Source organism: Lissotriton helveticus, chromosome 10, assembly GCF_964261635.1.
Source record: "Lissotriton helveticus chromosome 10, aLisHel1.1, whole genome shotgun sequence".
NCBI classification, from domain to species: Eukaryota; Metazoa; Chordata; class Amphibia; order Caudata; family Salamandridae; genus Lissotriton; species Lissotriton helveticus.
The window spans coordinates 825,021,595-825,049,365 of NC_136071.1; the positions used below are offsets into that span (position 1 = coordinate 825,021,595).

General features: G+C 40.7%; 1 protein-coding gene across 1 annotated transcript in view; it reads right to left on the reverse strand.

The window, feature by feature from the left end:
* GPR158 (G protein-coupled receptor 158) overlaps nt 1-27,771 on the reverse strand; it is a 1,439,213-nt gene that overhangs the window by 146,808 nt on the left and 1,264,634 nt on the right. The window contains exon 8 of the mRNA XM_078664368.1: nt 5,936-6,074. Coding sequence (XP_078520494.1) covers nt 5,936-6,074 — 139 coding nt within the window. The remainder of the gene's footprint in view (nt 1-5,935; nt 6,075-27,771) is intronic.

The following is a 27,771-nucleotide window of genomic DNA, read 5'->3' on the forward strand; positions in this document are numbered from 1 at the left end:
AAAAGCTTAAGAAAAGTTTTGACGTTCAAAGGTAAAATTTTAACGGGCCTCCCACCTGGTGTAGCCGCACAGGCTCTATCACAGTCAGCCTCAAACTTTGACTTTGGCCAAGTCAAGTACTACCAGATGTCCCAGAGTGGCGCTATAGGTTTTTAAGCACAATAAAGTATTAATTCTTTAAAAATTCATATCTTTGGTTCGATACATTGGATTTATGCCATTTTAGTGTAATTTTAAAAATACAAACATTTCCTATAAATTGGTGTGGGATTTGTATTGTGTGTTGTGTCTTAATTATTTACTGAATTTGTGTTTGTAATTACTTTATATACCTGCTCACAGCCAAGCTCCCAAGGGTTGACAATGGGAATAATTTATTGAGACCCAAACTGAGCTTTAGACCATGTCAGTGGCCTAATTGCCAGTGGTAGATTCATATTGATCAATTTCCAACATTTTAATGTTCAGAGGTGTAGGTACGGATTGTGTTAAAAGTACACCTTACAGTAAAATAAATTAAGATCTTAAAAATCCTCGAGATTGCTTTTGAACAAAGCTTTTAATTTTGAACTTTTATTATCATTTTTTAGATTTTGCCAAACTTGTTCTAATTCTGATTGATAATTGTTGGGACCCAAAACTAGGAATACCATGGAGCTGGACCTGGCTAAACTGACTAAACTCAAGATGGCTGAGCTTATGATACAGTGGAGGGCAAGAGGGCTGCATGCATTCAAAAAGATTAGGAAGGCAGGGTTGATTAAGTCCCTGAAGGTCTGGCATGGGGCAGCTGCAGAGATTCAAGAGCGGGGAAGCTGACCCCTCCAATGTCACCCAGGAGAAGTGCATGGATGATGCCTTCTCCATTACTTCCAGTAGTAGGTACATGATTCCAAGAGGTGAGAGAGTGGGTTCTCCCACACAAGGGCCATGGATGTCTCTAAGAGAAAGGGACCTAGCCCTAGAAGAGAGGAAATATGAATTAGCTAGGGATTAGAGAGAGGAGAAGAAAGCAAGACGAAATGGTGGCAGCAAAATTAAAGATGAGATTGAGATGTCCAGGGGTGATGGATTTCACCACAAGCTTACCAAGTGTATAGTGCATAGAGTTGGATGACATTACTAAATGGTTTACTTAATTTCAAAGGGCTCTTGAGAGGTGGGGGTTCGTTTCAAGCATCGGGATTCACTTTTGTGGGAACTGATTCTGGTAGCTGGGAGGGATAGGCTCCTGATCCTGCAGGGGAAAGAGGCAACATTTTACTCTCATAAGAGGCAATGCTTAGTCAAGAAGTTTGGTCTAAATCCAGAACAGTACAGGGTGAAGTCCAGAGACACCCAGAAAGTGAGCATACAGTCCTGGGTAGACTCTGTGGACATTTCAGTGAAAGATCTAGAACGTTGGATTGTTGGTAACAAAGTAAGCACATGTAAGAGATTGTATGATTTGTTTTCGAAAGAACACATTTTGACTCATTGTGCTGGAGAGAAGTTAAACCAGTACATAGTGGACTCTAAGCTTACAGACACCAGAGAGCTGGGGGAAGCAGCTGATGAGTGGGTGAGAAGCCTGGTTTCCAATCAGCACTAGGGGAGTGATCAGAAGAAGGGAAGACAGGTCTCTCAGAGGAAAGCTCAGGGAAAAGTAGGTTCAAAACACAAGTCCTCAAAAGACCTACAAAAACCTTAACAAGGAGGGAGGTGTCCCCCGAGCCGAGCCAAGCCAAAGTCAAAGGGAGATGGTATCAGGGAAAGAATGGTAGGTTCTTTGATCCTTCAAAGTTGGGAAAGTGCTTTGACTGTAATCAGCCAGGGCACAAGAAAGGAGATGCTGTCTGTACAAATATGTTTCCCCATTATCAGGCCATCCCCAGGGATTGCTAGTGTATGTATGAGGGTGCATATTGCCACAGAGAGGGGTAGGGAAGTGGCAGAGGTAAACGTAGTGTGCCTGGGTGGGGTGAATATTACAACCCCGAGCGCCTGACCTCCAAACATGGATGGGTGCAGGCAGAGGCCTAAAGTCAATTGGACTGAGGTTGAGGCTCTAAGAGACACCGGGGTTCGTGTGACTCTGATCCTAGACACCCGGGTGTCTCAAGAGAGAATCCTACCTAGTGTGGTTCACTAGGTGACCTATGCAGACAGCAGTATCAAACTCCATCCAATGGCTGAGGAGGAGTTGGAATGGGGAGCTGTGACAAGCCCTTTGAATGTAGCTGTGTCTCCTGTGCTCCCAGTTTAGTGTTTACTGTGCAATGAGCTTGACACATCTGAGTGGTCTTTGGTGGAGAGAGGGCTCCATTTGAGAGTACTGGAGCGCTCTGAAAGGATATGTACTGTGACCAGGACACAGACTATCCAAAAGGGAAATGGGGAACACTTGAACTCTGGAACAAGTGGCCACATACCCAAGACCAGGAGACTGGGTCTTGTAAGCCAGCCCAGGGAACTCTAGAGGTGCAAGAGGAATTTGACCCTGATGGGGAGTATCTGATCTCTGAGGAAGGGATTCCATCCTTGCTAGATCTGTCAGACGTGGCAAAACTGACAGGAGTCAGTGGGCCCTTAAGAGAGGAGTTTTGTCAGGGACAGAGAGACTGTCCCACCCTTGAGAACCTGAGGAAAATTACCTCCAAGCAAGAGGAGGGGGATGACAGTATATTTTGCAAAATCTACTAGGAAGATGGACTGCTTTATACTGAGGCCAGAAACCTCAAGGATGGGACCGCTAGGAGAATGGTGGTGTCCCAAAAGTACAGAGAGTTCGTCCTGACCTTGGGTCATGATATTTCCTTGGCAGGACATTTGGGGCAGACTAAGACTCGGAACCCGTTGGTGAACCATTACTGGACACATACGTCCAGTAATGTGTAGTAGTTGGGAAATCGGCATTCTTTCGAACTTGTGAATATTTGCATTGCCAGAGCTGTGTGCTACTCTATTGAGGTGTAAAAAGACTGCTCTGGAGTACATTCCAGTTCATTCACGTTACGTGCTTTTCTCCCAGCAAGCACTGCGCCCTTCAGGCTCTTGCTAGGATGCGAATAAACGAGCAGGTCATAGCACCACCATTAAATTTTGTTGAAAATTACGTGACACAAGAAGATAATGTAACACAGCCACATATCCTTTATGCCTCAATAGAGTGGCACACAGTTGTGGTAATATTTGTTGGCATACTGCCAATATTCGCAAATTAGTAAAGAAAGACGATTGCTCAACCTCCGATAAGACACTGTGCTCTTTAATGCCCCCTGGGTATGAACAGTTTCTTTCCCAAAGGCGGTTACATTGATTGGCGTATCACCAAATTGCGTGCACGCCAAATGGTAAGTGAAAGGTATATTTTTTACATGCCTTTTAAATATTTTTTGCTGTTTATTACAATTTGGCGCTGTAATGGTAATCGAAGTAAAAGTATGCGTAAAAATGGCGTTTGTTGTTGCAGTATCTGAAATGCTTCCCTATGTGACAGCGTGATATTGGTTTTCGACGAAGAAACTGGAGTGGTCATGCCATCTTCGTTTTTTAGCTTTTGTTGTAAAAGCCTTTGGTGTGAAGGCTTTCATTGTTGCATCATATATCCGGTAATTCTTGGCATATAGAGGCAACTACTGCAAAAGGCTAGCACTAGTATACTAAATACAATTCTTAGAATTACAGGCACCTGTGACAAAATACTGGTACTGCCATTTTAGAGGTAATACTTGGCATTTGGAGATGCCCATGGAAAGATTCTGGAACTGGCATAGTGGGGCAAAATCTTTGGCATAGGGGACACCCATGGCAAAATGCTAGAACTGGCAAATTAGGCATCATTCTTGGCATAAGGGAGCACAATTGTGGCGTATTGGGGAAGAGACAACCAAAATGCTGGCCCTTGCCTACTAGAGGTAATGTTTAACATAGAAGCCACCCATGAAATATGGAAAGCACTAATGGTAAAATTCTGGCACTTTTTATGGCTTACAGGGGCACATCCATGACGGAATGCACATTTTTAAACAAATTGTTGCTGTGTTTTATTACCGTGAAAACATTTAAAAGTATGTTTTTGAATATAACCTTAAATATATTCTTGGGATGAAGACACACACACATATATATATCTGTAGATTTATATAGCACGCTTATCATCCAAGAGGATGATAAGCGTGCTGTCCATTGGCATGCAGAGATTAAGTGATTAGCCCAGAATCACAGGTGTTGAGCCAATGCCGACACATAACAACTACTTAATATTTCATTTTCATTCAAAGAGAAAGGAGCAAGGTTCCTCAGCATAGCTAATCCGCACCCTAATATCGGTGGTATCTAAAATAGACACTTGTGTTGTTATATTAGTCTAGAAGTTATTAGGGAACTTCAGTGATGTCAACTATTGTAAACTAATCAAGATCATTTGACATCACTTTGTGGGAAAGTTTTGGGTCAAAGGCCATGATGATGTCACTTGTGTGATATTATTCAAGTCAAAAGGTGTGTGAGGGCACTTCCACTACCCCTGATATTTTGGTGAATCATCGTCCATGAGTAAGTCAAGAATGTATGTCAAGGAATTCACATTGCTTACACATGTTAAGTGCAGCATAATGGTTTCATAGGACAGACCTAAATTCAAACATGCATGAATTACGACCATGCACAAGCATAAGGTAGGTATTCTGCCTGTTTCTGTGACTCTAGTTGCTAACCCAAAATAACCTGCCTGCATGTATAAAGGAAAAGTTATGATTATTTTTAATATATTTAAAAATTGAAAACCATGGGCTCACACATTGCACAGATGGCTGCAAAGAGCCCATTTGGTCCGCTTAGTAGAAGGACTTCTTGCTTCCACAAAAATGGAAGCAAATCACCTGCCCATTTTGTAGATGCTGGGAGATCATTTTTCATCATGTGGCAGAAGCCCTTCTGGCAAAATTGAATGTTGTGCAGGCAGCCATGTTGGCACTGGCCACTCAGCATTAATTTTCGTTTCTTAGAAACAAATCCCTGAACCTGGAATTTGCTTCTGAGAAATAAAAAAATAATGGCATTAATGTGAAGGGAAGCTTTTCCCTGAACATGGGGGCGGGTCTATGGTGATTTTTCCTGACCAGGATCATCATGTCTCACACAGGGCCATATTGGCCTTAGCAGGCACTGGGTGTTTCCGCGGTGGGCCGTCAGGGTGGGGTATTTTCCACATGCAATCCCTCAGAACGGCCGGCCCGACTCAATTGCCAGGGTCGGTTTACAGTCCCAGCCCAGCTCTGGTCTCACACAGCAAACCCAGATAGGTAAAAAACTACATCTGAAGGCCTTCCTAATGGGAGGTCCACCTGCAGTGTCATAAGGAAATTTGAGTGGGAAGCCCCTGCAAAGTACACAGAGGTGGCCCCCCCTGTCCAGATCCAGTCAGGAGGTCTCAGGACAGGGGTAGAAAGGCCCCCTAGATATCACCCCACCAGACAGCGGGGAATGCGGTGCTATTGTTTCACTATTGACCTCTTGATGCCTCACAGGTGCTGACCCTATGGCAAATGTTTTGCTGCCATTGATTGTCTGCCAGTGCAGCTAGCAATGAATCATCACTTCCCCTTCCACTAAATGAAATGGGGTACCATCTACCATCTACCATCACTGAATGACGCCCTTAGTCTCTTACTAGAGTCAAATCATAATTTCATTTCATTTTTGATTCATATGAGAAGAAATATTTCTATATGCATTGCAGTTGACTGCTCATTAGCCTATGTGATATCTTATATAATATTTTGTAATAATTGAAGTCACCCTATTCTCTAAATTTCATGATTGAGCTTAATGGAAAACAAAGCATAACATTAATTCAACACTCATATATTCAGATTATGTCTACTTAGCAATACAACTTTTACACGATGAATGCAAAATATCAGGTTAGTTACTAGCCATGCAGAACACTTGCCTAATTGTTTGGAATATTGCAGAGATAATCAGCTCATTGTGAACTGCAACAGCCATATAGCGGGGTTCGTGAAAAGCTGATGGAACTGTCCGTACTGCATAGCAGAGGTAAACGCCCCATAGGAGAAATAAAAATTCAGCTGAAAGAAGAACAAATAATTTAAAGTTGTTATTAGGCTATGCATATGAAGAGAAATACAGGCATCCAATATTGATATGCTTACCATGCTTACAAATCACCTTGGTTAGACAGGCTTTTAGCTGTTACATGTGATATTTGTTGGGTTCAATGAAGTATGGAACTGCTACAGAAGATATATCTGACTGCCTCAATTTCACACGTAATATGTCTAAAAATAGATGGGCAGACAAAAACTGATTTCATAATTTGGGAAACCTTTGTTCAATACAAGATAGGCCCAAATAGCAAATGAGTAGAAGGAGGCAGCCATATTGCAGCACTGTGCTTTCTCAAATGCACAATAAGAGTAAGTGTATTGTATGATCCACATAATGTATTTTTGGCAATTATACCTGTTAACAATTAGGAATTATAAATAAATGTGTCTCGTGTTTGCAAATGGACTCAGACACTTAGATATGCGTTATCTGTGGGGGAAGATGCAGCTGCAGTCACAGAATGTTCACACCAGACTCTAACCTCTGTCCCTCCATCTGAAAGAGACCCTGCCCCGCACCTGGTCTTTGTAAGAAAAAAAAACATTGAATGAATCAGGATCTCTGGACAATGAGATTAACTTGTCCAGGAAAGACCCCACTCCTGGAGGGGGCTGAAAGAGCTATACTATCTCTGACTACTCTCCTGAATGTCTACATCCATCCATCCATTCAAACACCCATCCAATCATCCATCCACATAACCACTAACCCGTCTTTAAAGTCACTCATTCACTTATTCTCACACCTATCGTCTTTCATGATGCCATTCATTCAGTAATTGACCCACTCATTCACACATCCAGACACTAACTAACCCTCCCCTCCAAATGCAGAAAAACCCACTCATTAGTATGCACACATTTAAACCGTGTTATGTGCAGCGTACCCATATATGAGATACATTGATCCAACTAACATTCAATGGGGTTTGGTGACAACTAAGCAAATCCCACCTTGGGATAACACTATTGTAACTGATATTTTGTACAATTTCTATATTTTCTGGCTTGTTAAAAAACAGCATTTGAATTTCCTAGTCAAATACATTAAAAGAGACTATAACAAAGTACAGGTATCAATATAGTGTAACTCATCAAGCAATAAATAAAGATGCCTTTAAATTCTGTATTTATCATGTCACATTTGCTGTTCTTCAAAGAGAGAGGCCAGAGAAAGGCAATATATTTTAACAAGTTGCTTCTAATTTTGTTTTTACTTGGGGATGGGTGTTTAAAAACTCTCAAATTGCCTTCAGAGAAAGAAAAGTAAATGGAATTATATTATATGAACATCTTGATGGGATACACAGAGTCTGAACTGCAAGACTGTAGGATGACATTGTTTTGTAACATACAACAACATGTAAATACCTGTGAATGAACTGTACACATTCAGAAGTTAGGAAGGCAAAAACGATGTATATTTTTTTAACATCTAGAGTGTGATGGAAACAAAGCTTTTAATAAATCAAACCAAATCAAGACACTTTACTGGGTGATGCACAAATGATAAATCACTGAAGCCCGATTTCCACACATTATCATTTGTGTGCGCTATAGTTTTAGCAGTAAAACTGTATGTCTGTGCACATTTAGTGCTCATTTCAATGGAAATTAGTAAATGAGAGTGCACTACCACACAATGCTAGAGTTACAATAAAAAACGCCTGCATCATGTTCATTAAAGCTGGGTGGGTCATGAAAGTCTGTCCTTCTATACTATACATTGAGTTGTGGTTCTAAACAGTTTGGAACACACTGGTGATACTGATTTTGTTTGAAGATACAAACTAGTAAAATAAATGTCAGATGAACAAGATAGCAGATGGCTAGCATGAGATGAAGTGAGCTCTCTAGGCTGTTTCACATAAAGTGAACTATTGGAGCACTAACATAAGAAAAGGCTGTCACAAAGTGTGTACTGCAAATGTATATTTAAGCCAGAGTCTCTGCCACACATTTGGGTTGACTGGTGTCTTTATTAGTTCAAGAGCCAGATCAGAACTATTTTACCACCTTAGACAGTGGTAAGTGGTCACTTGTCATGGGACATTTCAGGGAATATGCTATTTTTTATTGGAAATATAGCAGCATTTGTTGACATATTCATAGTAAACAACAGAAAATAACATAATAAGTCATGCAAAGTAAAATAACACAATTAAAACAAATAAGGGAACAACAAAACAATCACAATATAATACAACACAACAATACCATTACAACCCAATAAAATCACATCGCCATAAAACGAGAACAAAAACGCAGCAGCACAAAAGCTATAAAACACATCACCACCACAACAAAATGGTTCTCAACAAATGTACAGAAACATTGGTATCACATATTGCCACTTCCAGAATACTGTTTTCTTTACACAGCCGTAAAAGGTGTTTGGAGCATGCACTACCTTAACTCACCATATACGATTGGAACTAGCACGAGTCCAAAATGTATTGTGACCCATCACTCTGTCTCTACACTTTCTGTCTCTCTCGCTATTTCTTTGTCATGCTTTGTCTCAAACTCTTGCCTCTCTCGCCGCATGCTTCTTTATCCTGCTGCCTCTTCTCCTTTCATATTTCTTTAAAACTCCCCCTTGCCGATCTGACAGAATGGCTGTCAGACACCTTCTTTGCACCCTCTCTCCATGAAAAGTTGTTTTATCGTAACTGACAAAAAGCTGCTTATTTTGCCTTCATATACTGGGAAACAAATTCAGCCACAGTACAGATGCCTTGCCAGAGGTCTAACAAAATTAAAATTACAAACTGGTTCATCTGACAATCGATGTCTAAAAATGCTCATGGCTAAATATAAAAAAAACTTGAACCTAGGCCCTCTGAAGGTTTTAATTCACTTCAGCTGTTAACTATGGCTTGAAAATATTTATTTGAAATTAAAAGAAAAAACCATATTGCACATTACTGCACAGTATTCGAAACTAATTTAATTTTAAACTGCTTCTAAACCAACTTGTATCAGTCACAACAATAACAGCCTTCTGATTTCACATGCTTACGTTACTGTCCATCACCTTACTGTACACAAACAGATCCAACAATATTTTGTCTTATTTGGAAAAAAGGGGTTACATTTAAGAATAGAACATAATGATTGCTGAATTCATTAGCATGACAGCGAAGGTTAGAGAGAAATGTAAAAGCTTGTTAAAAAGAAACCATTTAATAGATTATATAATGGCCATGTACACATATACTGGACGAGCTTTCTGGAATGTTGTTTTCTAATTGACCATTTACGACTATACAGCCCTACTCCCTTAGTTGTTTTAAAATAATTTCCAATTGCTTGTCAGCTTTAAATTGCTACTGGAATTGTGCCTCTGAGATATTCCATGACTCTGCCCTCTCTTTTTCTCTATAGACTTCCAAGACCTGATTAGAGAGCTTGGCATTAGGTCTTCTATGATTAACACACAGCTGCTTAGTTCCCTTTAAATAACCCTGGTGATGAGCCCCTGCACTGGCCTGAAAGCATCACTATGTAGTGTCGCCAGTGGTAAATATACATTAAAAAGTAACCAAGGCTGGGTTGTGGATACAAATCAAGTTTTAGACATTGTACAGTACTGAATACATATTTTCTAAGACCACTTATTGTTAGTCCTCCGCAAACATGACCTCTCCTTGCTGCTAATCACATAATATTCACACAGGCAAAAATCCTAAGTTGCCTTGAATATAAATGATTTATATGATATTAACCTCCATTAGTGTTATTTAAAAGTATTTTTTTTGTGGGTCAAAGAGGACCATAATATGAACTTGAGATTGCTCTTCAAAAATTGAAACCCTCCTCACATTCGATCCTAATCTTACTACAGTTTCTCTTGCTTCTTTATGCATACCATGTGGGCATGCCAGATTCCCAATACGGGGCATACATATTAGTTCTTAAATTTGAACTGTTCTTTACCTTCGGTACTTTTACAAAAGCAAAGCAACTACACTGATGCTAGGAATGTGTGAAATTTGCTTAATTTAAATTTGCATAATTATGCAAAATTACACAAAACTATGTATATTTGAGCTTCAATATTTGGCACAATGATGCATTTAAACAAGAGCACCACATATTTTTAGAGCAAATTAGCTCGAATTGCACAATTGACTGTACATTGTTCCTGCGAATGGTGCATAATTACCATGCAGTGATGTGATGGTGTAATATTGGTAATCTTGCATTACAAATGTAATGTGAAGTTCCCAAAATTATTCTGCTATATAGTTTACTTTTCACACAGGCCTAAATGATGCACCTAAAGTAAAACAAAACAGAAAGAATAATATGTGACAAAAATGTAAACTCTAGGCCGCTTTTCAAACGGATCTTTCCAAATAATTAGAGATTCAATTTATTTGAATTCTATCATACATAGGTCCTTAATATTTTGCAATAGTTTTAAAAGATCTATTTAAGGAACAGCACATTTGTCAAACAGAGATTCACATGTAAGAATGTCATGTAAGTCAATTTTGGTTCTGATTGCTGAGCCTTGCAGCTGAAATTCTGCTGAACTAAGATTGACAATGAGGGATGTTCAATTGCTGAAGAATTCAAGCTAGAGTCAATGCACAATTAAATTCCAAGATATGAAGTCAGTGGGTGATTATAGAGGAATCTAAAATAGTTCTGACTGGCTTATAATAAGCCTTGGGAGGAAGTTATCTGATAATTCAGAGTCCACATACCTAACACAGCTTGAGTGTTTATTTGGAAACCTGCATCTTTTAGACTTGCCTTTGTTCCTTTGCTCATTTCAAACATTCTTAGCTTTAATGTATTTGTTTCTCTTCTTCCTGTGTATTTGAAAGTTGGGGTGATTGTGAACAGGTATTGTTATAAAATCTTTATTCTTTGTGTAAATAACTACCTCTATTCCTTCAGTAAACAGTATCCTTAGTGGGCATTTATGATTAGGTAATTCTTTCTTATCTTTCTTCTCTTTAAACCACATTTTTTTAACGGAAGAATGACTAGCTAGTACTGCAACAATACACTACTGTTTTATGAACCTAATGTATGGAACACAACAGGGGATTAGACACTTTTAAAGAACAAAATTGTGTTTCCACTGCATATTTTTCCACTGCACACCATAGTATCAAGAACTGATGTTCGTATTTTTAAAATAAGATCAGAGTTACCTATAGATTTTTCTAACAGTGATAATATTTACAAGAAGAACCTTTGTAATACTTGCAAAGCCTCAGAATATTGTACATAGTCCCCAGGTAGATTGTGCTACCTTTCAAGCAGAAATTTAGGTGAGAATGCTAGATCTCTATTGCGGATATATTGCTTGGATTACTATTATATCTGTAATTTGAATTATTGTCAGACTTTTTCACCAATATTTGACCACCACGCATTATTTTCCAAAGAAAAGACTTTCTGTTAATGGATGCTCAGGCAAACAAGCATTGGCAAAACGAATGGGTCTAACGTGTGAATTTCCCAATGCTAATTCTTTACCAGAAGGCTTTTGTGAGTGAGCATGTAGGTATAGCAGCCATTTTAGGATGATTTTTCTTTAAGCAAAAGGAAAATCAGTTCAAGTTGCTGCTGTGCATGTACACATAAGTCATGTGGCCATCTTTAAATGATGTTGTTATACTTAAATATTACTTAAATAAAAAACATTCAAAGATGGCCAAAACGTGTGAAAATATTCAAAAATGTCCACTGTGAATGTAGTCTGTAATGCTCTCACACAGTTTTGAGGAACTTAGATTCTTCTGTCTCGATTCGTGCAATTGTGCTGTCTTGGGTGAAATGCAATGTGCTACCTACTTACAGTCACAACATAATAAAAATAATTTAACTTTCTCTAAGGGCCCCCTTCGCTGGGCAGATTCCGGTTTATCTGCCTATGTTGTGCAACGATTTGGAGTGGCCCTACCATGAATATAAAGAAAAAGGAAAGATTTACTGTTTTTCGATTACGTACACATTTATTTTAAATAATTGTATATTCAGTGACTCAAAATATCTATTTGAATATTCTGTATTTTAATATCATGCATATATATACATATATATATATATATATATATATGTATATATATATATATATATCTCACAAAGGCTCAGCTCACAAAGGATCACTCGACAGCAGGCCAGTTGAAAACTGCTCTTTATTGCATTTCTGGGTGAGATGCCAAATTCCGTCATTTCTTTAAGTCTGCCCGACGCGTTTCCGTGCAATCCGCACTTTCCTCAGGGGCAATTGACAAAGCAGCGTTAAGGCAGTTCGTGTTGACATTTAAGTAATTCAACCTGAGTGCTTGGTAGCACGTGACCCCCACTTACTTGTGGGAGTTGTAGTCTTTTGCTGCCACTGGTAATTGTAAAACCCGCAGTGGGTCCTGCTTGTTAATTGTAATGTAGACCTTCACAGCGCTATATACAGTTCATTCGCTGTGATATTAAAAGCACTTCAGTGTGCTCCGGTTTTGGGATTCACCCGCATTGTTAGCATGTGGCAGTAAAAGACTACAACTCCCACAAGTAAGTGGGGGTCACGTGCTACCAAGCACTCAGGTTGAATTACTTAAATGTCAACACGAACTGCCTTAACGCTGCTTTGTCAATTGCCCCTGAGGAAAGTGCGGATTGCACGGAAACGCGTCGGGCAGACTTAAAGAAATGACGGAATTTGGCATCTCACCCAGAAATGCAATAAAGAGCAGTTTTCAACTGGCCTGCTGTCGAGTGATCCTTTGTGAGCTGAGCCTTTGTGAGAAATATATATATATATATATATATATATATATATATATATATATATATATATATATATATATATATATATATATGTGTGTATATATATATATTTTTTGGGGGGGTTTATTGCTTAAAATCAATATACAAATCACAACAAGAATATCACCAAAGGAAGCCAAGCCAAGATAAAGAGAGAAATAAAACCTTTTTGAAACACAAATCAAGAATGGGTTCTGCCACAGAGGCAGGATTTTTAGTACATGTGCTTCTTGGCGATAAGAGCAGTATTTATCACATGGCACAGCAATATTAGATAATGTGGTAAGAGTTGGAACTTTAAGACGTTTCTGAATTCAAGAGTTTGCATGACTCTGTAGAGATACTGGAGGGGAATGCACCATATGGGCCACTAATACAGAAAAATCTCTGCTCCCTAAGTTAGTCCTTTAAACTTGGGAGTGGCCAGGAGTCAGGAAGACCAGGAATATAGAGGTTGCATCACTTGGAGGACATTTCTTGCTGAAAGGGGCGTTATGTTCGAGTCCAAGGCTTCCTGATGGAGGTGGTGATGGTTTAGACATTCAGAGCTTAATAAACCAACTAACACAAATTAATAACTGTTTAGTAGGTGATTAGCCTTCTTTAAAAAACGTACTTTACTTACATCACACACAACGTAATACTGTACATTATAATTCCAGAAGCAAACAAGTTAATTTTGGCTCTACCGGCATTCTTTAGTGAAATAGTAATTACTAAGGGAGGTGGCTTGGGCTGCTTCCATGAGAAACCTTGCAAGGCATTCTTTGTGCATTACTCTCCTAATCCATCTCTATGGTTCTCTTCTGGTAGATTGTGGGGACTGGGAAGGTATTGAGGGTGTCTGGCAAGGGCATGGATCCATTTCAGCACTTTCACCTTTCCCAATAGAAATACCTCATTTACTAGGCAGGTTCTCTTGGGTTAAACAATACAACTTGTGTTTATCAAATTGATTGTAGCGCAGATCATGCCTTCTTTTGGATCACAATGTAGGCGGTCTGTGCTTCCCACGTCTCTCGAAGTGCAATAGACAGGGGCCTTGTCTGACCCATTTGTCTTATTTGTGATCAGTGACTACGGTGGTAATGTGATGTTCAGGAGAGCAGATTCAGTGCCAACACCAGTCATTGAGGCCTCAGTGGTGTCACAGTGCTCGTGCCTCGGGAGGTTTAGCAGTTTGGGCCTGTTTCTTTGGCCCAGACACAACACTCACTACCCAAACACGCTAGCAGCCCATCCATCCCTTGAGTTCACAGATCCTAAAGCAGGCCTTTCTGCAAGAGCAGTTCTCCTTATGTACTCTAACTTGTTTCTTGCAGTCCTCAAACCACTTCACAGCTTCCCTGTGCCCAAATGTTGCTGTAGAACTCAGACAGAATTGAATTCCTTGTTATCCTCTGTCCTTGGAAGTACACAGATTGTGCATGCTGTGGCATCACAGCAGGGACTCCGGGCCACATGCTCCATTGGTGCAGGTCTTCCCTGGGTGAGTAGCATCATCTTTGGCAATCCATGGTCAGTTGGTCAGCCATTTCCCAGGTATAAGAGTCAGCAAGCCTTTCTTACCAGTCATGGTGAAATGTACCGGGTTTCTGAACCTGAAACTAGCAAGAGTCAATAGTGGATACAGGCTGCCTGGTTATAACACTGAAGAAAGTAATTTCAAACTCGGCAAGTCTGTAATGAGTACAGGTGCCCAAAGCTCTGCTCAGAGGCCCCCAGCCAGAGCAATTAAATGTTGGTGCACGTAATTCTGAGGCTGCTTAGTCCTAAATCCCTCTTTAATACACTACCAGACAACCCGGCCATTTATCTCAGTATTGCAGGCTCCTGCTTTCTCCATTTATGACTGTTTTCCCGTCGTTCTCTTCATCAGTCTTTCCTCTCTGTGTGTTTTTTTGCTCTCACGCTCTCTGTAAATGTCAGATGCAGAAAAATATGTACTGATCCTCAAAAATCAGTGCCAGTGGCCTCCACCAGAATCCACTGGCTCACATTAAGCATAGCCTCCACCATCGGAACATGAACTGTGCTTCATCACTGTAGAACTGAACACCTAATAAAGTCAATAAAGTGGTAGTGCTAGGTTGATTATGGAATAATCCAACTATGTAACTAGACGAAAAATATCCACTTAGTCTTAAACTAGTACCCACACATAACCTAACACACTCATTGTCCCTGAAACCTGATGCCATTTAATCGTTTTCAAATTTTGCATAGACTGGCCAAATACCACAGTGGGCTGATGAAAAAGCTCCTAGCTGACATCCCATCAAAATGTGCAGAATTCTCTCACCTTAGTTCGTTTTGGTGCCCTTCTCTTAACATTTTTTAAGGTGACCATGCAAATAAAAGAGTGCTGAGATTCACATGCTCAACACTGCCAAAGCACACACAAAGTACGGACACAAATAAAGACAGTTTCGATGGTAAAGGATTAGTAATAGCATACAAATGTACTACCAAACATCAATTTAACATGGTATAGCGTGGTACAATCACATTCATAATGCATTCCTGCGTAAGTCATGAAAGCATGTGGCCCATTGCTAAGCAACATATTTTGCAACAAAAATACTGGTCACATCACACAAACGCATGCATACCAATGTTATGCCACAAATACAAACATTAAATATGATCTCCTGATAGCGCTAAAGGAGATTCTGCACCACTTCTGTAAAAACACTACCGCCATCAGCACTGGAGAAAAATCATAATCACGGGGTGTACCGAACAGGAACCAAGTAGGTTTCCAGTACGATAAGCAGAAGCCACTAGTGACGTGCGCATGACTCTCTGTACCCTGACACCCATGTAGCGGTTTACACCGCAATCTCAGTTTTTCTTCCGGAGTGGGGAGAAGACTTTCATATTTTGTTTAGGTCCACAATTTTGTGGGCCCACTTTTTTCATGTGATCGAGGACTGGGCGCACCTTAGCGTGTGAGTACCACCCAGGTCACTTCCTTCGGTCCTGACGAAAACCCACAATTGCAAGATGGTTGAAACATGTAGACCTAATTTTAAATCACATAGCACACGTCGCTATTTTTAACAAACACTACACGTCTCAGACATCGAAGTCTACCTAATTAGACATTGGTGTCACACTTTATTTTATGGGGGTTCAATCACTCAAGAATAAAGTCTGGCAGTGAGTAGTATTGTTCCCTTTTTAATCCACTTATCACTCACTAGTATCATTGTACATATAAAAAAGAAAGTGAAAACCCGCTCCACTGTAATCAGGTGTCGCAGCACACCCTGTTGGCACTCGGCCTTCGGGGTGGGACCCCGATGATGAAGCATGTCACCAACCAGGTTGGTGAGTGAGGGGTCTTCAAAAAGGACATGCTTTGTCCTGCTATAAGGTTGGGCACACTGTGCTCCATTGAGCTCTAAGCTCTAGGTACAGAGTTCTTTTCTCTGCTACTCTCCTAGGCGGTACTCCTCCATTTGTTGTTTAATACTGAAAAATCATAAATGACAAAAATATTAGGATTTTGGAGACAGCCATACACTTGATTAGGCAATGACTATATTCATTCATTAAACACTCTGGAATTTGTATTTAATGGAAAGAGCAATAGACCTAATTTATAAATGTGGGGTTATTTTGGAATTATATGAGAAGGTCTAGAGCTGAAAGGTGCCCTCGGCTTGCATCAATTAAGTTGTAAGGTGGTAACAGTTGAGGTCTGATTCAGAGTATTCCACGTCTTTAAGCCATGCACTCTTAGAGATCAGCTTCGATATTTTAGCCTCTTGAAGGTTTGCTAATGAATCTCATGTGGTGTAGTTGTGGGAGATTCCTGGTTGAAATGTAATTCTGTGTAACTTGCTGAATCTACAATAGCCTTTTCTTCCAAAAACCTTATGCATAGCACAGAAAACGTTACAAAGACAACAAAAATAAAAGTGTTTTCAATATTGGATTGATGGCAACACTTTCAGATTTCCATTAGTGTCTGACTTCCTGATTCTGTAATCTTTTGATTTTTTTTCATCAGTGTTTTTAGAAGCCTACAGTATACCACATGATAGTAATACCGATATGGGATTGCTAAAGATATTATGAAAGGAAAAGTCCTTAACTACAGCATGGATTTTAGAAGATAAAGGCAAGCTCTGGTCAAATGTTAAGCTCCAGGTCTTTGGCCTTTGTTGTTGGAGTTGGCGGACTTTCCACATTCCGTGACCATTCCCAGCAAATGGATTCTAGTCTGGTCGACAATTAAGGTCTCAGTCTTTGTCCATTTTCTTGATTTAGTGGTAATCTAGAATAAGGAAATATGGGGATTTCTGATCTGGTGTTTTCCACAGTGATGTTGGTGCCTCTTGAGGTTCTTATCTCTAAATGCTGATCATCTAGATGGTGCTTTTGGTTTATACAATTTTGCAGTTCATTTATAACTTATTTCATGATTTTGCAAGGGAAACCATTAGAGAATCTAAAATTATTGGAATAAACTCAGGAACCCTCAAATGTAGTCAATTGAAAGACATTCAAGACATGTATATAGTCACATACAGTGTCAGGTGCTGCTTATAGTGCAATAAAGCTAAGCAGATGTACATATCCTCTAAGCAAAAAGATGTATATATTTTCCTAAACATAAATATACTGACAAATATACTTTTTTTCAAAACCTCCCTGCATCTGTGATAAGGGAGATAAGAGAACACCGACCATGCAGCGATAGATCCCGTGATGGTAACATCGCCTCCCGTGTGGAGAGAGTGGGTTTTGCTTCGTAGGGATAGTGAGAAAACCGGTTAATAGCCTCTTATTTCTCCATTCGTATACTGATCAAACGTATGAGGACAAATAAAAAAATAAGAAAAACCTCCCTGCATACAAGAAGCTAAATCAAACATTTCTAAAATGTCAACCTGTTAGATAAGGCAGCAAAATGTATTTAGGCACAGAAGCATCCAAGTACCTGTAGTCATCTTAAGGTTTTAACTGATCCCACACATCAAGCTAATTCTGTATTAGGTGAGGCATAGCAGTCTTGCAGATTAACTCACATCAATTTGAAAATCATCTCAGTAACATCATTAGACACTTTAAAACTTGGTAATAAGTTAGCTCTTTCTATGAATAAATGCCTTTCAACCCATATTTCTAATAGCTTTATAACAGTTTGGACACCTATTTCCTGCTGGGAGATATGACAGCTTCTGAAACAAAATCTAATGTGTAAATAAAAATAAAATGGGTATGTGCTTATGATAGTGGTTACAATCACAGTGACCAGCAAGGGTGCTTTTCAATTGACCATCACAGGCACTGTAATTTTCTAAGAATTATTTTTTCTTGTAAACCTTAACTGTAATAATCGTGTATTAAAAGGAGCTATAATGATTCATCAACAGAGATGGAAAGATAATTGACATGTACACTTGGCCAACCTTTTCAGTGGCTACTGTAAAATGCTATTTTATTTCCTTGTGCAGTAGTTTTAATATACATTGTAGTGCTTACATTCCTTCCTTTCAAAAAGGTTTGTAGATTGTAGCTTATGCGGAAATAAAATTAAAATATTTTCAACATGGTTGGAGTGACAGAGATTGATATTAAATTTACTATAACGTTTTTGTAGGGTTTCTACATATTCACCATCTTTCAGTGCTGGAGAGTTACATAATATTTTATTAACTTCTGCAAGAATCCATATTTTAAATCATGAATTTGTAAAACCAGTACTATCTCAAGGGCTGCAGACATCCTAACTAGTGAAGTTCAGAGAAAGCAATATAGGTCTATCAGACATCGGAGAGAACAGAGAAAATCATTGCAACTCGTATGCATTTTCCTCATTTCTGTAAAACATTTCTACAGAATTTCAACTCAAGGAAATGTTTGATAAGCGCCTCTTTGCAGGGTCACCCCAGATTGTTGCCTTGCTCTACCTCCCTTTTGCTGAACCCGTTTTTGTTGGCTTTCAGGAATCTTTGCATTTTACTCTTGTTAACCAGTGCTCAAGTGTTTGTGCTCTCGCCTTAAAACATGATATAGTTGGCCTACACATAACTGGCACATTTAATTTACTTGTAAGCACCTACAAAATGGTACTAAATGCACCTAGGGCCTGTACCGCAAAATCTACTACTGGGCTGCAACACTCTTTATGCCAACCGCTAAAGCAGCCTTTGAAAGAATGTCTCAGGCCTGCCACTCCAGCATACAGTGCAGTGTTAAGTTACTATTTTACCCTGACAAACAAAACCTGTTTGCCAGGCCAAAACCTTACTTTTCAATACTTATAAGTCATCCCTAAAGTAGACCCTAAAGGCTCATAGGGCAGGGTGCATTGTATTTAAAAAGTAGGAAATGCCCTAAGTGTGTCGGGTATGTACAGTTGTGGGTCCCATGCTCACTGTGCCATCGAAATCAAGCTATACCTGGCTGATGAAATCAGTCCTTGGTTGCTGTTGTTCTGGTTCAGGGAGGACATGCAGTGGCAGTTCGGGCTGGACTGTTACCACTGGAGCAGGGTCAAGGCTGATTTGTAAATGGCTGAGTCCAAACTGAGGTGGCATGGTGAGTGAACAACATTGGATTGGGATGCAGCCCAAGTGATCCCCAGTGGCTGAGATTATTCCATCCATCACTTTGTGTTTTGATGCCCTAAGTGCGGTGGGTATGCCCATACATGGGTCCTGTGCTCACTGTGCCAAACTATACCTGGCTGATGAGCCCATAATAGGGGTAAAACCGGTCCTGGGTTGCTTCTGTTTTGCGGTTCAGGGAGGACCTGGCTTGGGAGTTCGGACTAGATTTTTCCCATTAGAGCAGGGTAAAGGCTGATTTGCATATTGCTGGGCCCAAACTGAGGTGGAATGGTGGGTGAAAAATTATGGATTTGAATGTTGTCCTAGGAGATCGGCAGTGGCTGAGATTAATTCAAGCATTCTATCCATGCTGTCTGAAGGAGGATTGAACCTTTTTGCCTTGAATTCGGCCTACCCTGAGTGACTCAAATGGTCAGTTGGCTGTGTGAGCTACTGGCACACAACAAGCTTTCAGAGGCCCTCCTAAGACGACCCAGCTGACTATCACAATGGGACCTAGCTGGACCCTGCTACTGGCCTGTGCTGGATTGAGTCATGATCCTCAAGAGGTGTCCCCCAAGTTGTGGACAATATGCTGGCATCATTGAGAACTCCTCCTCAAGAAAAGGTAAAAATCGGGAAATTGGGCTTGACTTGCTCTTCACACCAAAAGCCTTCTCCTCGTGGCCCCCTCCAATGTGAACAGAACAGTTCACATCGAACCGAGAAGGTAACTCTTTAGCAGGACTAACTTGGTCACTGTTTTCGACCCAAGGCCATTACAGTCGGTCTGAAATTGTGACTTTACCCCAGTGTAGTATGACCATGAGTAGTGCTTTGTGCTTTTTTGTGCAGTTTTCACCTGAAACGTACAAAATGTAATTACTACTGATTTGATTCTAGTCTTTCTGGTATCGTTTTATTTATTAAATGTTTATCTATTTTGGTAAATTGGTTTGGGATTTTTCTTTTGTTATATTTTCACTTTATTACTGTTTGCATGGTGCATAAATACTTAACATATTGCCTTTAATTTAAGCCTGACTGCTGTTGTGTGAAGCTACCAGAGGGTTACGAACGGGTTAAATTAGTGATTTTTAAGGTTCTCCCTGACAAGGTTTGTGTTGAATTTGTGAGTGGAATTTCCACTAAGCATGGGCGGATTTTGCGAATTGGCAATCCGCGAAATTGCGTATTTACAGATTCGCTATCCGCAAAATCACGAACTCTCGCGAATTTTGCGGATTCCTTTTTTTTTGTGTGTTCGCAAGTGTTTCTGCCATTTCGCAAGGGTTTTTTACCAGTTCGCAAACGCGAACTTACTTGTCGGGTAGCAACGGTCGCGACCATGTTGTTTCTACGTCACAGCACCCTCTGTTTCACCACTGCCACCCTATGTTTCACCACTGCCACCCTCTGGCTCACCCATGCCACCCTCTGGCTCACCCATGCCACCCTCTAGTTCATCACTGTAGATTATGGGGGGAAAAGCACACCTGCCCTGCCTCAACTGACATGAATGAATTAGGGGCTGATTAATGTGTCACTGAATTTGAACTTCCAGGCTGGCACCTGCTTCCTTATCTGTAATTGCTTTCTGTTGCAGTGTAATTTTTTTAACAGGACCTTTGTTGTATACTTGTAGCTATTCTCTGAGCCTGCTGTGAGAGTCAGAGCAGGGTCATAGAATAGTTGCAAGTAGGCAACTGAACTCTGAAGGGGCCCCTCAGGAAGCACTACAGGGAATGGTTACCAATGATAAGATTGAACTTTTGCACCTGCTGAGTGCTTTCAGTTTTCAAAAATCCAAATATCCAGCAGCATCCACAAAAAGTAATCCTTCCAGGCACTACAGGGAATGGTTACTAATGATAAGATTGAACTTTTGCACCTGCTGAGTGCTTTCAGTTTTGCAAAAATCCAAATATCCAGCAGCATCCACAAAAAGTAATCCTTCCAGGTCAAGATCCAAATCAAAGTGACCAGCACATGAAGAAAGCACTGGGAGGAGCCTGCTGGACAGGAAGTTGGAGACTGTGTGGCACTTCCTTCCTCCCACCCCCCCCCCACCCCCAAAATGGACTCCTTGCAAAAAAAAGCGCAGGCAAATGTCAACCTGAGGAGTTATTCTGATAAAAATCATAATTTTCAAGGTTTATGCTGCCTGCTGGTGGATTTCTTGTGTGAAATTGCAAATTTTGCAATCTTGCAATTGCGAGATTGTCACTGCCCGCCGCATCTACGTGTTCGCAAGTGTTTACTCCCGCGAAATTGTATAGTATTCTAGTTGGCAAGTGCGACCAAGCAAAAAATCCGCTTCGCACGGATTTACGAATTTTCGGCAAGTTCGCGAGAGTTTGCGGATTGCGAATTTGCCGAAAATCCGCAAAATCCGCGAGTGGAACGGATTTTACGCCCATGCTTAGTTTCCACCCTTTTCAGGCAACTCAATTGCTTACAGATAACAACAAGTAAGATGTATCTGTAAATTCTATAGCTCATAAACAGTGTCTCATTCTGAATTAGAATTATGGGTTGACTCAAAAACCACTGTAAAACCAATTCATTAAGCAAATTAAAAATAGAAAGTAACGCATCTGGTGACACAATGCATAAATACATGTAGTGCAGGGATTTTACTCTGAGTGTGTGGTTACAGGTTCAAATCATGTAGGAATCACTTAGTCTTTCATGACTTCCAGGACAATCAAAAGAGTACCACTGAGCTGAACATAAGCATATGGTAAATGCGCCAAGATCCACTTCTGGGTGAAAGTATACTGTATACATAAACAGGTTATGAGAGGGAGAGGAGACCCTATCTATGACATCATAAATAGAAAGGCCTTCATCCTCAATAAACAGCATCATAGAAACTCAGAAGCGCATCCCATATTACCTGAAAATGATTCCACATGCATTAAGATTGGAAAGAGAAATGTCCTATTGAACTTTTAAATAGATCATGCAATTTTTAATTTGATTAGAATGTTACATCTTTTGTATTACCTGCTTTGTCAAAGGTACAAGCTCGGTACATATAAAAGCATTGTAAGTACTGTTCACAGCAGTATATTAATAGAAATCACTGTGAAAGATCATGCGTGAGTGTAGACTGAATAGACAGAAAATTAATTACAATTGCATTGCTTACTGTTTCCAGTTCCCTAGAAATTATTAAATAATGCAATGTTAAAAAACAAAAGGTGCGCAAAAGGTGTATATTTCACATCCATCTTGCTTCCTGAGAACTAAGGGCCTGATTATGATGACCGTTAGACAAGCATCCGACCTCCATCCTTTTGGGAATGGGACAGGCCTACAGAGAGTCGGCGGTACAGCCAGACAAATTACTATCCGACCACCATGGAGGCAGTCGGAAAAATGCCTTAGCATTGAGGCTTGTGCTGTGGCCCAAAAAAAGGGTTGCAGTACAAGCCTCATTACTAAGAGGCATGTTCATAAACATTCCTGCACCTTGTGACATGCACTCACTAGGTGCCCCCAAGGTAACTTTCTGCCTTCCTTTTCATTGCGGGTGGACTGCCACGAAATGGCAGGCGGAAAGGGACATTGTAATCCCTGGGGCGGTGCCTGAGCAGGCACTGTCACTATTGTAGGGATTACAGTCCCTTTGATGGTCCAGTGGGCTCCTTAAGCCCGTTGGATGTGAGGCGGTCGTGCTTTCCGACAGATGCATCCGCCTGCCGTATCCTAATGTGGCGGGTGGTCCTGCAGGGGCTGACCATCACTGATGACCTGACGGTGGCTGTCCCACCACCATCGTAATCAGGCCCTAAGTATTGCATAAATGGGTGAATATACATGGAGAGCTTCCATTGTCAAAATGACGAATACTTCTTCCCCATAGTCATTCTCTCAGGCCCGAACACCACATGTGAATTGCATCACAACTTTGGTGGAGGTTGATCTAGGCTGCTGCAAAAACTCCTGCTGCATTTTTCTCCTTCGTTGCTGGAAGGTTTTCACAGTCTTCTTTGTTCTCCATCACCCTGCAAGACTTACACCCGGAACCCATGGCTGAAGTAACTAATCTAAGGTGGAGCATCTGTGAGTGCATTGTGGACTTATTCAAATCAAGCCAGGCGCCCAAAAGACTTAAAGAAAGCAAGTTTAAATATTGAAGACCCAGCAATAGAAGACAAGAATATGGGAAAGCCCAACTTGTTAATCAACATTAAACATATTGTGAGAACTCATCAAGTCCTCCTTTTCTGTATCTACACCAACACAGAGGATCAGAATACGAATATTGTGCACCAGCAACATGTGATTTTGCACCAACTGTCCAAAGCAAAAAAGATGTTTGAACCTGTGGCTCGAGCAAAAACACAATTTTCACTTTGTCCTGGTGGAAAACGGTGAAAATCTTGTGGCTCTGATTCGAAATTACCAGTGTGATTTACACATTCATTGCCATTTTTGATATTGCAATTTCATTATTGCTTACTGAATTTACAGCTTTCTATATCCAACAATTCTTTGAGGACTGGTGATATGTTTTAGGTTTTACAGGAAAAATGCAAACATGTATACTATTTGTAAGTGACATAATTTCAATGTGAGATGGACCACTAAATATAGTATCTAGTTGTCGGTAGAAATTAGTTTTTAGTTTCCCTAACGACGACACAATCTGCATGGCATAGAATCTATTTTTAAATGCGGCGCTTATCGCTACTATTTTGATAAAACAATTAAGCAGTCAATCTGTCGCATTTGATGTTTGCAGGGCCAACATAGGCAAGGCGGCCATTTTCTTGCTGAAAGATAGATGTAAAGCGTCTCCTACTGCCTTGACGATTAACAGATATACCTTCAAACTGCCATTTAAAACAGAAAATTACAATTATTATGTGCTTTAGGTCCTTTATGGCATACGAAGATTATCATCCACACTGGTATCTTCCATCGCCTCTCAAGAGAGTCAAAAAGCTTTTGGGCGCAGTTCTAGACAAGATCTTCCAGAACTACATAACATATTTGTAAAAAATGGTTCTTTTTTCTGTAAATCGCACTTAAAAATCGCTAATTTTTCTAAATTTATTTTTCTGAGGTAGCGGTAGCAGATAATGCTGCAAAAGGTATAAGGCCCCTGCAAGAAAGGAGGCATTTCTGTTTTACTCAACACGTTTTAAACAAATGAAATCTGAACTATGCTAAGATCTGAGCTTGAAGCCATTGGCTGAAGCCATGTTATTGTGAAATTGATATACCACCCTTCTTCACTATAATACGATTGAAAATGTGAAAAATTCTCTGCGGTAACACATTTTTAAACACAATTTTATTGCATTCTTCAGTCATGTCATGGCATGTACAGGAGGGACTAGCAACAAAGGAGTACAGTACACTTGGTCATCGATTTTTTTAGATACAATTATCTAAAAATATCATATATCCTGCTGTGCCAGAGCCTGTCCCTGGTAGCTTCTTTCGCCTCCTTCCCTTTTCATTCCTCTTCTTGCAAAATCAGTGGCTCACTTTTCCTTTAATTGTAATAATCTGCATCAATAAAGGGCGATTGGGCAGTATATCATTTATTCTTACCATATCCATAGGAATACCCTCAGCCACTGGGTATTCATTCACATTGTTTTACATAGTTCCAGGCAGGGCCCCAATGGTTGCACAGTAGAACCAATGGGCTTATTCCCATACATTTGCTATGAATAGGTGTGATTTACTCTTGTATAATATCATAGATTACGACGAAATTAAAGGCGTGCTCCTGTTTTACTCCGAGAATCCAGGACTAAGCAGGAAGAACTGCAAGAGTACATCACAGTAAAATCTTAGTGAATTTGACCGTATGCCTGCACCAGATGCAAAGGAGGATAAATTGGAACACCTAATGGAACCAAAATAACCCAGTTCTTCGGGTGATCAATTATTCCCAATCGCGCGTTTTGAATGTTGTGGTAGGTTATCAACTGTGGCACAAATATTAGTTTTTGCCTTCAAGATTCTACTCCCAGCTGCAACAAAACTACGCTGTTATGGACATTATACTTTTGAATTGTCAAGAAGAGTGACAGAAACTCTCTGTGGCCCAAGCTAACAGAAAAAAATACAGAACGTTTTTCATTGATCCATTTCTCCACAGTGAAACATGCAGGCATCTGATTTTAACACATGATGATTGTTTTATCTCTGAGATGCTCTGAAATGCTTTGAACTTGTCTGAAGTATAAATTTACCTCCTGCAGGTGACGCAAGGTCACGCTTTAAACAAATTAAAAACAGAAGCCCTGCTCAGATTTTAGTGGTTGATTACTGTTGTTTTCTGCTCACTTTTCTGTGCTTATTGTGTCCAGGCCAGAACAGTGGTGTTAGACCTGGCCTCCTTAGGGTTGTATTTCCCCAGACTTTTTGCCATTTACCTTCTGTTTTGCTGATTCTCTTTTTGTTGGCCTTAGGACTCTGTGCTAAAGTGCACGGGCTTCTCCCTTAACATGATTACATTGATGTATACTTGATTGGCATATTTCATTTACTGGCAAGTCCCTTGCAAAGTGGTATACCATATACCCAGGGCCTATATTTCAAATGCTACTAGTTGGCCTGCAGCACAATTTGTGCCACCCACATAAATAGCATTTACAACCCATCTCAGGCATGTCATTGCAGGGCCTGTGTGTGCAGTTTACTGCCACTTCCACTTGACATTAAAAACTACCTGCCAAGCCGTAAACTCCCCTTTTATTACATGTAAGTCTCTCCTAAGGTGGGCCCTAAGGGTAGGGTGCTATGTAATTAAAAAGTAGGGCATGTGCCTGTGTATTTTACATATCCTGGTAGTGACACACACCCAAAACCGTTTTTCAGTACTACGAGTCTGGCTCTTCTCAAAGGTTGACATTGGGGATTCTTTAACATACTTTTAAGCTGCAATTCATGATTGCAGAGGAGTAGCTGCCTTATGTTTTATATCTTTGGATTGGTAATGACAAATCCTCTTTACTGGTAAATTTGGATTTGGCATTACTAGGTTAGGAGTGCCACATTCAGAAAGTGGGGATTTCTCTGCTATTTGCTCTGTGTGTGCTTTCCAGCCTGCCTTCAATACACGTCTGGGTTTGGGTTACAGCTACACTTTGTGCATTCCCTCTAGAAAACCACAAACACAGGACGCTCAGCTGCATCTGCATACTGATGGGTCTTCCTGGTAAGAGGAAAGGGGAGGGACTGACAGATACACTTCAATAGGTAGTGTCCTACCCTCACACAAAGCACTGAACAACCCCACACCGTTAGCCCGGCAGACAGGACTAGGCTGAAAGGGGGCCTGTGCTCTTCAAAGACTTTGCTTTGAAGTCACCTCCACTTCAAAGGCAGATTTGGGTATAAGTACTGGGTCTCTGACCCCTTCTAATCAAACACTTTTGGACTTGTAACCAGACATCGATGGCTTCACATCTGCACTTAGCCAGAAGGAATGCTGTGTTGCCAAGAGGGACTGCCACTCTGCTAACTTCTCTGCTGTGTTGGCCTGCTGCTCATTGAGCTGCAGAAGGGACTGCCACCTTGCTCTCTGCCTTTCAGTGCTGGCCTGCTGCCGGCTACCTCTCTGATGTGACTACCTTCAAGTGTTCCCATAGGGCTTTTTGGCTTGCCACCTGTTTTTAGAAATGTCGGGGCCATCAAAGATTTCCCCCTCGCAAAAACTACTGCTTGGTTTGACCAACTTTGAGCCCTAGAACACGCTAGATTTAGTTCTGGCACTTACTTTAACCAGGGTGTCTGCAGCCATGTTTGTGCACCTGCCTGTGTTGTGTGCCGATGATAGATCACTGCGTCTGTGTTTGTATATTGCCAGAAATTGCGGAGCCTGCCCTGCCTAAGGCAAGATAACTTCTTCCATTGGCTCTTTGCAACTGCAACGCCCATAGACAGTCCAGAGTGTCTCATCTCCCCTCAGCTGCAAGCTCTGGGAGGAGGGCCAACTGCAGCATGCAGCTCGGACAAGGGAGATCACTATGTCAACACTTTGTCGGGACTACAGTGTCTAAGACACCGCAGGGCCAGGGAACAGCCCATGCGGCTTTTCCCTCAAAACACCAGCCACCCCGAAGAGCCAATCACCACACGGATTTCAATCAGGACCACAGGGGCTGTGTGAATGCCGACTTTCTCTACATGAGAACGGTACTGTGCTCAATTATAGCCACCCTGCAGTTTCATGGCCGACTGAGTTGGAAAGTACACTCAGTTTGAAAGTGCGCTGAGTTTGGAAACTGAGTTTTACCTTTGGTTGTGACCTGCGTCATTCGGAGTACTTG